Below are 13,774 nucleotides of genomic sequence, written 5' to 3'. Positions count from 1 at the left end.
CTTACTCTCAGCTCTTTCAGATTGGTATAAACTGTTCTCCTCTAGAAATTCAATAGGGCCGACTACTTTTTTTTTTTTTTTTTAATCTATGGAGACTTTCTCAGTTGCTGAAATTGTGCTGGCACCTGAACTGCTGCTCTTTCCTCCTGTTTTCTTATTGTCTTTCCCCTGGATGCATTTGACTGTTATTTGTCTCTCCTTCACCTGGTAGAGTCCATGCAGAGTGGTCAGCACCCCATCTTTAGCCATAGCATGACTTAGTCACCTTGTCAGCCAAACTCACAGAAATATTGCTCTTTTTTTTTTCTTATCTAAACTCTTTTTTACTGTGCTCTGCCCTCAGATTTATAGGTTCATTAGATTGCATTTCTTTTTTTTAATATTTATTTAATTTATTTATTCCCTTTTGTTGCCCTTGTTGTTTTATTGTTGTAGTTATTATTGTTGTTGTCGTCGTTGTTGGATAGGACAGAGAGAAATGGAGAGAGGAGGGGAAGACAGAGAGGAGGAGAGAAAGATAGACACCTGCAGACCTGCTTCACCGCCTGTGAAGCGACTCCCCTGCAGGTGGGGAGCCGGGGTTCGAACCGGGATCCTTATGCCGGTCCTTGTGCTTTGCGCCACCTGCGCTTAACCCGCTGCACTACAGCCCGACTCCCCCTAGATTGCATTTCTTTTAAAGTGTCTGTTCTTACATTACTTTGTAACTCATAGGTCTCAGCCCACCTGATCTCAGAGAGAAATATAAAATCCTCTACCGCCTTTCATGTAGATAAAGACATATATGCTTCATTCTCAGTATTCCACACATCAGCTTGTAAACATTTGGGGACATAAAGAACTTTTCTGATCTAACTTTTTTTTTTTTAGCCTGCTTAGTTAGGCTTTCCTTTTGTCATGAGATCTTTTTTATGCTAGACTTTCTTGTTATTAAGATAATGGATACTGGGGGCCAGGTGGTGGCACATGGCAAACATGCTACAATACACAAGGATCTGAGTTTGAGTCCCCAGTCCCCACCTGCAGGGGGAAAGCTTCACAAGTGGTGTAGTGTTGCAGGTGTCTCTCTTCCTCTCTGTCCCCCCCCATCCCTCTTGATTTCTGGCTGTCTCTATCCAATAAATAAAGATTTTTTTAAAAAGGATAATGGATACTATAGATATAGCTGAGTGTTTTGTCTCCCTTTCAGCTACGCTTTATTTTAAATCATGTTTTATCATGTCTTTGCCAATTATTTCTGTCTTTCAACACTTGCTCTTTTTTTCATGAGCACTGTAGAACAGTAATTGAAACATCTTACCTGTTACCTCTAAATAAAAATACTTGAAGAACAAATAGATCAGTTTATTGGGGGTGAGGGTACTTGTTTCTGGAGCTTCACTGTTGTAGACTTTTTCAGATGAAAAGAGAGGGAAAGATAGATACCACAGCACCTAGCATGAGTTTGAAAATGGGTCATGTGCATGGCAAAGTAGGTGCCTTCCTTGGTTAGCTATCTTACTAGCTCTAGAGAGTTGTTTTTAAAGCTAAATTTGTATAATGTCTTCTGATCAACTTTTATTAGGAATAGTATACAAAAATATTTTAGTCACCATATGACTCTATTTTTCCTCCAGAGTTATCTCTGGGGTTCGGTGCCTGCACTAGGAATCCACTCCTGGAGGCCATTTTTCCCATTTTGTTGCCCTTGTAGTTTTTTTTTTTTTTAATTGTTATTGTTGTTATAGCTGTTGTTGTTGGGTAGGATAAAGAGAAATCAAGAGAGGAGGAGAGAAAGATAGACACCTGCAGACCTGCTTCACCACTTGTGAAGTGACCCCCCCCCACAAGTGGGAAGCCTGGGGCTCGAACTGGCATCCTTATGCTGGTCCTTGCACTTTGCTCCATGTGCGCTTAACCTACTGTGCTACCCCGCCAGCCCCCCCCAGCCATATGATTCTAATATAACACTGTAAGTACCTTCCTTACTCTGTCTTCATATCTCTGAAATATATTATGATTGCTCCTCATGTTTTAAAAAACTACAGAAGCTGTCTTTCTCTGATTTTCTATCTCAACACACACACCCTCACAAAATGCCTTAAATATATTCTTATTACATACCTATACACAAACATACTTATTCCAGAAAGCCACCTTAGACGTTTTGGCTTGATGGCAATGAACATACTTTATGTACATGGTATTTATTTTCATGTGTATTAAAGTATGTGCACTACATACAGAGATATATTTATTATAATTTATTTTAACTGAAACTTGTATTACCACTACATGGCAATGGGGTCACCATAACACATTGGTTTAGATGATTAATTACAAACATGCTCATTTAACTCCCTTCACCTGAAATATGTCACTAATTTGACAGCACAGTTTTTAATAGCAAATCCACACAGAGTAAGAAAGTAGGAGAAGAGATAACCACTGCCAATTTTTTAAGCCCTGAACTCAGACAAAATCTTAGTGAATAGTTAACCGGGAAAAGCTACAGTCTGGCTGACAGTGGAAGAAAGGAGAACAATTTATATTTCAGAATCTCCAAATGTTGGTAATTGTCAACTTTAGGAACCTCTGGATGTGGAGATGAAGCTGAAAGCAGTGGAAGTGCTTAGACTCGGTGGCAGAAGCAGTTACAGCCTTTAAGTCCTCCCCTTCCTGATTTGAGACAGGAGGATTACTACTCACAGAGGCTAAACTGAAGAAAATCTCTGGAGAGAACATAGACAGCCCTGGGAGGGGTGGGGCTGCTTCCATAGACTCTAAAAAACAAACAAACAAACAGGTGTCCTGAGTTGGGGGATAGCAGCTGTTTCCTTGGCAAACGCTAGAAGAAGAAGAAGCTGTTTCCTTCACTCACCTCGCACAATGATAGCCAGGTGCTCCTCCCAACAAATCAATAGGGCAGTCTCTGGGAGTGCTGATCAGCCTAAGAAAATAAACCCACAGTGCTCACTTGAGGGGCCACCCAGGGAAACCGCCCAGCTGCACTGCTCTTCAGTGAGGAACAGTTGTAAAGCCCCAGCCATGCACATTGAGCTATCTGTGTTACATACAGGCTGACTACGAAGGGCACCTGTGCATTTGAGAAAAGGAGCCAATGTGAAAGTCAGAGGAGAACAAGTGTAAAAAACAAAACAAAACAAAAAAAAGCAGCTTTTAAATGCTGTAGAGCAAGAAGAAAACTCACTGATCTCTTCAGAGGGACAAAAATAGATTCTAAATCCAGAAGACATAAAAAAAAAGGAACTTTCTAGAACAACAGTCTATGAATATTAATATTAAAAAATGGAAATGAAGGATCCTAGAGAAGGGTTTGAGTACTACCAGTAAAGAAAAAAAAAATTCCCAGAAAACAATTAAGAAGATGAAAAGCAATGGCTACAGTATAAGAAAAGTAAATGTTGGGGTCGGGCAGTGGCGCAGTGGGTTAAGCGCATGTGGCGCAAAGCGCAGGGACCCGCATAAGGATCCCGGTTCGAGCCCCCGGCTCCCCACCTGCAGGGGAGTCGCTTCACAGGCGGTGAAGCAGGTCTGCAGGTGTCTATCTTTCTCTCCCCTTCTCTGTCTTCCCCTCCTCTCTCCATTTCTCTCTGTCCTATCCAACAACGAATTGCATCAACAAGGGCAATAATAATAACCACAACGAAGCTACAACAAGGGCAACAAAAGGGGGGGGATGGCCTCCAGTAGCAGTGGATTCATGGTGCAGGCACCGAGCCCAGCAATAACCCTGGAGGAGGAAAAAAAAAAAAGAAAAGTAAATGTTCTGAAGATATAGCTCAGTGATTGAAAATATGTTTTGCTTATGTAAGGTCCTGGGTTTAATTCCCAGTACCAGTGTGTGTGAGAGTGTTATAAAGATATTAAACAGTAGCCCAGAAGATCCCACCCCATAATAATAGCTACAGAAAGAAAATGGGCACGAGGTGAGGAAGGATATCAACAAAGGAATGACTGGAGAAAATCTCTCAGGACTGATAGCTCTTTGAATCTTTAACAGTGAAGAGATCCTTCAGGTGGATACAAATAGGTCTAAGCCAAGCAGAAAATGATGTTTTCAGAGCTTGAAGAAACTCCTCCCACAAATTTCTAGAGAGAAAACAATATTATATGAATAAATCATAACTAGAAGGTAATACTGGAAGTTTAGAAACCGTGAAATCAGTGCCCTTTGAACAAATAAACTTCTCAACTTCGAATCCTTTAACAGCCACGTAGTTTACTAATCAGGTGGAATTACAAAGTTTCAAAGAAATACATGTTCTACACACTCTTTTCCGGGAGCTCTTGGAGTGTAGGATATGATCCTCAAGGACAAGGAAATAAAGCAGGAAAGAAGGTGTGAGATCAAGAAACAGGACAAGGCAGGGAGAGCCCAGGCCCAGCTGTGTTGCAGGCTCTGACAGGCAGGAAGTTCTGAGTGAGGTGTCTATGGGAGTGAGATTGAGGAACTACCCTTCTAGTGGTACCCCACCAGAGGACATTAATGCAATTTACAGTGAGTTTAGGATTGAATAGTAACAAGTGCATAGGAAGTTGTAGCAAATCAAGAAATAAGGTAATGACTAGCTTCAAGGGAAACAGAAGCAGTGTGTTAGAAAGAAATAAGAAGCCACAGTGGATGGTGTGGGTCTTCTGTGGGGAGCTTTTACAGTCTTAGCAATGCAGAGTCCAGAGACTTCTGAGTCCACAATGAACATCTAGGTGTGTCAGTAGGGGAGGAGGGAAAATATAGAGGAGGGTGTAGGCCTGGGCAAGAGAGAAAGCTGAGCAGGAGCAAAACAAGTGGGCTTCTCTTTTCCATTTTCAGTTTTGAACCATGGGAATGGCTGTGTTTCTTGAAAGGATGGTTTTATGTTTGTTACAGACTTTTCAGCAATTTTGACTCCCCCCCCCCCCCTTTTCCCTCCAGAAACTGAAACACAGAGCCCGGGGCTGTTCACCTGACATCAGACAAATCGACCTTGATGTCAACCGCACATTTAGGGACCACATTATGTTTAGAGACAGATATGGCGTTAAGTAAGTAAAGTTTAATATCATGAAACATAAAATAACATAGTCTCAGTGGGGAAAAAAAAAGTGTTGATTTAAGATGCAGGTATTTAGAATGTCTTGTGTAGATTCATTTTGACTCAGATCCTAAAAGTTTAGGCTATTATAGATTGTTTGGTCCATGTCAGGATCTAACTTAACTTTAAAATTTTAAACCCTTGGGGCTGGGCGATGGTGCACCAGTTTAAGTGCACATAGTATGAAGCATAAGGACCTGCTCAAGGATCCCAGTTCGAACCCCCAGATCCCCATCTGCACAGGGGCCCCTTCACAAGCAGTGAAGCAGGTGTGCAGGTGTCTCTCTATCTCTGTCTTCCCCATCTCTCTCAATTTCTCTCTGTCCTATCTAATAAAAATGAAAAATAGCCTCCAGGAGCAGTGAATTTGTAGTGCCAGCATGGAGGCTCAGCAGTAACCCTGGAAGCGCGGGGTGGGGGTTGGGGGGGTCACCTTGCCATTGTACCATAAAATTGGTGAAGGTTGTTTTATGATCTGAGACTTATTGTAAATATAGTAGCTACTTTTAGGCAAAATCATAGGAAAGAAATTAAAAGTTGTTACTTACGAGAACTGTGTCAGTCATAAATGCTATACCTATGACCTTGGTCCCATGCAAAGGTGCAGCTGAAAAACATGGGAAGTGAATGGATGAAGTGACTTCGATTGTTTATAAATGAAAGGTACATTTTGGATATGTCTAAAAGGTACCTGATCTCTGTGTTGAGTTTCACAGAGAGAAACAGAAACCCACGAGAGAAGAGCTTTTAGAGTCGTGTTGTGAGGAATTGGCTTACACATTGTGGAGACTGATTCAGAGACTATGGGACTTGTCAGGCCATAAGGAAGGGCAGATAGACTGTTGGGCCCAAGTTCAGAATGTTTCTACAAGAGGGGTTTCCTCTTCAGGGAAAGGGAAGCACTGCTCTTAAATCCTTTAACTGATTGGATCAGACCTACCCAGATTATCTAGGGTCCTCTCCTTCCTTGCATAAGGATTTTAACTACATCTACAAGAAACCCTCTTTTTGTTTGTTTTGTTTTTGCTTTTTGTTTTATATTTTATTAGTGATTTAATATTGATTTACAAAATTAGAAGATAACAAGGGTATAATTTCACACTGTTCCCATCACTAGAGCATCCCCATCCCCTCCTTTGGAAGCTACAGCAGTTCTCCTAAGGTTGCAGATGGGGGTTAATTAGTATTTCTACAAGTATCTGTCTATATTTGTATATACTTTGCCATCTTTTTTTTATGGTCCTAAGTCATACCTGTACCAGTTAACTACTTCCACCTGTCCCTCCCTTTTTCTTCTCTCTTTGGGTCCTGATGGAGTTGGAGTTCAGAGCCCCCTGGTTATCTTCCCTCTATCACTTCTCCCTTGCTGGGAATATGAACCAAAATTCTTCTAAGGGTGCAGAAAGTGGGAGTTCTGGCTTCTGTGATTGCTTCTCTGCTGGTCATGGGCATTGGCAGATCAATCCATACCCCCAGCCTGTTTCTACATGATACTCTGTATAGCACTAGCAAGATTAGTGTTTGAGTAATAGGATTGGGGCCTAACCAAGTTGGCACAGCAAGCTCCCATCTCACTGTGTCTTTGTCAGCTGAGTTTCCAGAAAGAGAAGTAAGATCATTTATTCAATTAAGAGGATACAACTGTTTTGCTTACAATCAAAAATGTGCCAACCCTTTCCCCACAAAAGGTGCAGCGTCCTTGGGGTATGCTCACTTTTCTATGTTGACATTCTACAGCCAAAATCATGTGACCTAGTCCTGGTATTAATTCATCTGAGTAGTATCTTTGGTTAGATGGTAAGAGAAAAAAAAAGGGAGAAGACAAAAATATTGAATAAACACACACATACATTTATTTATGCTCAAGTAATGTTGTCAAAGCCGGTTTAAGTTCTGGTCTACCACCCCTTCTGTATTCCCTGTGTTCTTAGCAAGTACCTTCCCTGCTCAAGGTTCTCTCCTGGTCAGGTGGCCTGAATTCAACTGGTTTAGTTTTCCACTGACTTTACTCAACAGGATCAGGCTATGTATTGTAAGAGATACCCTAGGTAGTGTTTTCTTACATTTTAGACATAATCTCTGTGTGTCTGTTAGTAGTAAGTTATTGTCCTCTCTGGAGTAAGGATTGGTCTGGTCAATATGGTCCTCTTCTTAGTCCTCATGTCTAGGTAGCAGTCTCAACTTCCTGTTCAGTGGAATCCTTGCTGTGTATCCTGGTAGAAACAGGTTCCTCAAACCTAGAACCCCTAGACCAGGAGAGCCTAAGGTTGACCAAATGGGAAGTGAATGTTTTATTAGAGGCCTTCTAGGCATAATGGTGCTTATGCCAACCCATCTCCAGCCTTTGAGTCTGGGTACCCTGTGTCCTGGATGTGGTAGTGATAGCTTCATACTCTGGAGGCTGATTCAGAGCATGGACAGCCTCCTGGAGGACAAGCCCCAGCCCCAAAGTGTGAGGCATGACTGGTATTCAAATCCAGTCTTCAAAATACTGTTCCATGGCTGTTTCAAGTTAGCTGTTCCTGTGGGGGTGAGTTTTACATTAATAATTAAAGAAAATATGTGAGATACCAATGTTCAATGTAAATTCTCTTCTCTAGGCAACAATCTCTGTTCCATGTTCTTGCTGCATATTCTATTTATAACACGGTAAGTTGGGGTGTCCCTGCCCACAGCTTTGATCTTGTAGTCTGGGGCCCTGGATGGATTCTTGCCACTTCCTAAACCAGACCCTCCTAGGCCCACTTTCTCCATCTCAGGACTAGACAGTCTCTTGACTCTATAGATTTTTTTCAAGTCTCCAGTGATAACTGTGGTTTCTTGAAGCAGAGCTGATTTGGAAGTGAATAAAACCATAGTGGACCACTGAATCTCACTTTTTTTTTCCTTCTGCAAATTGTTTTGTGTTTGCTTCTTTAAAAATTTTGTATTATCTTATTTATTGGATAGAGACAGCCAGAAATTGAGACAGTAGGGAGACAGGGAGAGAGAAAGAGAGACACCTGCAGCATTGCTTCACCATTCGAAAAGCTTTCCCCTGCAAATGGGCACTGGGGGCTTGAACCTGGGTCCTTGCACATTATAACATGTACACCAGGTACACCACCCCTGGCCCCTGTATTTACTTTTTTACTTTAATCAATCAAATCTGGGAATATGCAGAGCTAGGTTAGGAAGTGATGGCTAGATAAATTTTTGTTTAATTTTAATAACCCATAGAGATTGCATTTCAGTGTTGAGTGTTTAAAAACATGTATAGCTACTTGCTGTCCCCAGAGGGAGGTAAAACTAAAGGTTGTGGTCATAGGACATGCTCCTTTTGTTGTTGTTAATATTTTATTTGTCTTATGTATTTATGTCTTTATTTTAAGAGTGACAAAGAGACAGAAGCCAGAGCACTGGGCAACCCTGGCTTGTGGTGGTGCTGGGGAATGAGCTTGAGACCTCAAAGCCTCAGGGATGAAAGTCTTTTATATAAACATTATGCTGTCTCCGCAGCCCAGACAGCTTGTCTTTATGGCATTCTTCACTCTGGAGGGTACATGATAATTTGAGGGAAAGTAATGTCAGACCTCATGGATGCTCAGTGAGTGTTCATTGTCCAGCTTCCAGGGAGAATAAGATCTGACCTTCTAGGTATAGTTGTTTTTTTTTTTTTAATTGTAACTAAAACACCCACACAAACCAAGGCACATTGATGGAGGGGTTTATTGAAAGGGCCTCTCATAGAGATAAAGCAAGGCTGGACTCTCTGTGTCTTGCTCTTTCTCTTTCTAATTGAAATTCAAAGGATAAGGATGTCTGCCAGAAGGATTGGTATCTTGTAGCATGAGGCTTCTGTGGCAAAGACAAGAAAAAAGAAAGAAAAGAAAAAGAAAATGCAAGGGTTGGGTCTCCCTCAAGAGAATCATAGCTATAAAGCGAGATGACTTCAGTGAAGAAGAGGGCTCCTTCCCCTCTGTGTGTTCCAGGAATCATATCACTATGGTGATATGATATGATATGGTTGCTATCAACTGTCTATTCTACCATTTCTCTCAAGCTACTTTCTTTGCTACTTTTCAGTTTCTCCTTGGCTAAGAAAGCATCCATAGACTCAGTGTGACCACTGTGTGTCTTCCTCCATGGGACTGTGGTCTCTGTGGCCTGATCCAGATTGCTTAAAGATAGAATCTGACTCTTCTTGTACCCAGTTAAGTTCCTCAGAGCTGATATCTTTTTTTGTGTCTTCAGCTTTGGTGCCCATGGCACACCTGAGGACAGGAGCCCCGCTCTCATACCCAGGCAAGGGCTGCTGTTCTCAGAGGCAGGGCAGCAGCCAGGTGGATGTCCTAACAAGGATCTGCATGAGAGTCCAGGCACATAGAGGAAGTGAGATAACACACTGGAAATTAGAGGAGGAAATGTGCTGGCACCTGAGCAAAAGAGGAGGTCTAGTGAGCCCAAGAATCAGCTTCAATAAAGAAAAAAATTCTGTTCCCTCTCACTAGGAAAGTGAGCAGTATTGGACAGGGGACAGTGAAAGCACTGTAGGATTAGACTGCCCCTACCTGCACAATTCTTCTTCCCCCCTAAGTAATTGGGCATAGATGTTTTCTGACATCTTAAAGATTAACTCTTTGTATATGTAAATGATTTGCTAGTTTTCTCCTCCTACCCCACATCTATTCTGCAGGAAGTTGGATACTGCCAGGGGATGAGCCAGATCACAGCCTTACTTCTCATGTACATGAACGAAGAAGATGCCTTCTGGGCCTTGGTCAAACTCTTCTCAGGCCCCAAACATGCTATGCACGGTAAGAAAACCCCAGAGCTTATTAACAGTAAGCAAGATAGGGGGAAAGGGTACATTAAAAAGGAAAACTTTACCTGATAGAGTTGAGTTTTATATAAAGCTGACATGTCTAGTGACTTGTCCAGTTAGTGGTTGTTACTGAATTCTTACTGTACTTTTATTGAACTCTTTCTTCTAAACTTTCTTACTCATATTTCTGTTTCTTGATGTTCACCCCAGGGTAAATTATTGCTACTTAAAAATCCTTTACTTACTTGACCCAGTGAGAAGAAAAGGTTTGTAGGAATTCAGGGAAGAGTGTTATTGAAACAAATTAAAAAATGGCTTTTGATCAAAGAATTTTAGACAGTTAGTTGGACAGTTATGATTTGAGTGAAATGTTTACTGTCGGCTGGATATTGTGCTGTATGACTGTGTCAAAGAATGTTCATTGATAAATGACAGGCATTTGAAGAAAAGCTATTTACAGTTTAGTAGTTTTATAATTCAAGTGTGTATTTAAATTTTTTTTCAGCCATAAAATTTATTTTCCTTTACATGAAAGGCTTATCTAGGCACTTTAATATTTGAAAATGTGCATAATTTTTTATTTTCCCCATAGAACATTGTTTTTAATAATCTTTTCCTTGTATTTGTGAAGCATATGCAATAAACTATATTCTAGAATTTGGTTTGTAGTTTCTCTTGAAAATGAAGGTGATATTTGTTCATATAATACAAAAATTATTTTCCTGATCTGTGATAATACCAAATTAGAAGCCAGTCCTAACACTAATCACTCTCAGAATGAATCATTAAGTTCTGTTTGCAAATATTCTAGCTTTATGTGATGGAGAGCCATCCACATGCTTAAAGTTTATCTTAACATTTTCAAAATGATGAGCTTCTGTGATTCATAGTTAATTAGACCTCATATTATTTTTTTATTTTTTTAATTTATAAAATGGAAATACTGACAAGACTGTAGGATAAGAGGGATACATTTCTTTTTTTTCTTTTGAGATTCTTTAATTTATTTTTATATTACACAATTATATATCAATGGGTTTGAATCCACACCATTCCCACCACCAGAGTCCTGAATCTTCACTCTCCCCACTGCAGTCCACCACAGTTAGGATAAGAGGGGTGCGTTTCCACACAGTGCCTACCTCCAGAGCTCCATAACAACCCCCTCCCTTGATAGCTTTCCTATTCTTTATTCCTCTTGGAGCATGGACCCAGGGTCATTGTGGGATGCAGAAGGTGGAAGGTCTGGCTTCTGTAATTGCTTCCCCACTGAGCATGGAGACCTCATATTCTTACCATATGGGTTTTGTGTATGTGCACATCTGTGTTTGCATTTGTGCAGGTCTTTCTTCATCAGTTTTCCTTGAGAGTTTTAAAATAAATACCTTTGAATAAGCACGTAAAAAACAACTACTAGGCAGTTTCATTCACATGTGGAATACAGAGAACTGAAACACAAGAACTTGAAAAATAAAAAAAAAATAAAAGTAAAAAAGTAGCCAGAATATCTCAAAGGCTTTGTGAGAACTATGGTGGCTGTGGGGCTGCAGGGTACAGAACCTTGCTATGGAACTAACTATACTTTCATCTTATAATCTTATTGAACATTATGAATCACTATTATTTAATTTTGTCACCTCCAGGGATTTACTGTTCCAGGCCAACTCTTTCAGATGGAGAGAGAGAGACAGACAGACAAAATACCCTACATCAACAAAGCTTCCTTCACTGGTAAAGGCTAAATTTGAACCTGGGTCATACATATAGCGAAGCAGTACACTACCAAATGAGCTATTTTGCTGACCCCCCAATAGTAAATATTTTTAAGTGGTACATCCAACTGCTAAAAAAAATAATAAGTAAAACAAATACTGTCTACATGATGATTGTTTCTGGACACTGTGTCCTGTAATTATGCAGATTCCCTAAAGCAAAACACTTTATATTGAAATATTAATATCACATAACACAGAGTATCATTTTAAATGGCATATTGAAGAAAAGTAAGTCCTCTTTATCAACCCTCATTTTTTTCCTCTTTTTTAAAAAAACATTTTCTTTAAGTTATTTTTTTTAATTGATCAAGACGTGTTTTTTTTTTTAATTACTAGCAGGGTAATCACTGAGGTTTAGTGTCTGCACAACAAACCCACTGCTCCAGGAAGCCTTCCCCCCTTCTTTAAAAAATTATTAGTGATTTAATATTGATATACAGTATCACAAGATAACAGGGTACAACTCCACACTGTTGTCACTACTTGAATTCTGAATCCCTATCCCCTCTATTGGAAGCTATAGCAGTTCTCTTAAGGTTGCAGAGATATGGGTTAACTATTATTTGGACAACTACTTTCTATATTTGTTAATATTTGGCCATTTTCCCCACCATGATCCCATCTTCTCTTCCTTTCAAAGTCACACATACCCTTTTACTTTATCCAAATATCCCTCCCTTCTTCCTTTTCTCTTTCTGGGTCCTGATGCAGTTGGAGTTAAAAGCCCTCTGCTCATCTTCCCTTTATCATTTCTCCCCCATTGGGAGTATGAACCAGAATTCTTTTTGGGGTGCAGGAGGTGGAAGTTCTGGCTTCTGTAATTTCTTTTCTGCTGGACATGGACGTTTGCAGGTTGATCCATACCCCCAGTCTGTTCTATCTTTTCTCTGGTTCAACCCTCATTTTGTTTTTACTATGGAATGATTTCCACCACCCCTCTCTTCCTCACCACTCCCTCTTGTTTTCATCGTTGGGGGCGGAGAGGGGGGTGCTTCATCATTCTGGATTGACTTTTTCAGACAGAGAGAAAGAAAGGAAATCATCACAGCACTGAAGCTTCCTACAGTGTTTGAAGAGCAGACTCAACCTGGCTTGTACTCATAGCAAAGCAGTACAATAACAGATGAAATGTTCTGCCAATCCTGATGATGTATCTTTAAATATAAGGAAATAGTATAATTTAAGTAGTTTATAATTATGTGGATGACTGCTCAGATTTAGAGAAGTCATGTTTTTTAAAAATTTTTTACAATTTGTGTTCAATTATTGTCACCAGTATAGCTCAAATCATTTTATTATTATTATTTATTTTAAAAAGGGGACATTAACAAAACCATAGGATAAGAGGGGCACAACTTCACACAATTCCCACCACCAGATCTCTGTATCCCATCCCCTCCCCTGATAGCTTTCCTATTCTTTATCCTTCTGGGAGTATGGACCCAAGGTCATTGTGGGTTGCAGAAGGTGGAAGGTCTGGCTTCTGTTATTGCTTCCCAGCTGAACATGGGCGTTGACAGGTCGATCCATACTCCCAGCCTGCCTCTCTTTTTCCCTAGTAGGGTGGGGCTCTGGGGAAGTGGAGCTCCAGGATGCATTGGTGGGGTTGTCTGTCCAGGGAAGTCTGGTTGGTATCATGCTAGCATCTGGAACCTGGCTGAAAAGAGAGTTAACATGCAAAGCCAAACAAATTGTTGAACAATCATGGAGCTAAAAGCTGGACTAGTGCAGATGTGAAATGTTGGGGGAGATCCTCTATTTTATAGGTAGCTAGTAGGCCTATTTTAGTTATATTTCAAAGGGCCTATAGCTATACTAGTTTTTTGTTTTTTTTTTTCTTTCTCTGAGCCTGAAATCTGATATGCAGGTGGATCCAAGTTATTATCTGGGGAGGTGATGTCTTGGCTGGAAAAGGGACAGAAAGCTGGATCAGGGAAGAGAGTAACTCCCTAATATGGGGAAGGGGTGTAAGTATTGTTGACTGTAAACCCCATTGATTAGCTCAAATCTTTCTTAAGTATACATTTTTATTTAGAGATACTTGTTTCTGGATCTGCCTGTGAAATATTATAACTAAATTATATCACCTCAGTTCTTTTGCATTAGAAAAAGGTTTCTGA

The 13,774-nt window shown here is 40.4% G+C and overlaps 1 protein-coding gene across 6 annotated transcripts in view; it reads left to right on the top strand.

The window, feature by feature from the left end:
• The window catches only part of USP6NL (USP6 N-terminal like), a 181,635-nt gene that overhangs the window by 145,992 nt on the left and 21,869 nt on the right, over window positions 1–13,774 (top strand). For all 6 annotated transcript variants that reach the window (XM_060192149.1, XM_060192146.1, XM_060192150.1 and 3 more), the window contains 3 exons: window positions 4,916–5,025; window positions 7,676–7,724; window positions 9,751–9,871. In XM_060192149.1, the coding sequence (XP_060048132.1) occupies window positions 4,916–5,025; window positions 7,676–7,724; window positions 9,751–9,871 (280 nt within the window). The remainder of the gene's footprint in view (window positions 1–4,915; window positions 5,026–7,675; window positions 7,725–9,750; window positions 9,872–13,774) is intronic.

This window comes from Erinaceus europaeus, chromosome 6 (genome assembly GCF_950295315.1).
Source record: "Erinaceus europaeus chromosome 6, mEriEur2.1, whole genome shotgun sequence".
NCBI lineage: Eukaryota > Metazoa > Chordata > Mammalia > Eulipotyphla > Erinaceidae > Erinaceus > Erinaceus europaeus.
This window is presented reverse-complemented; position numbering and strand designations above follow the sequence as displayed.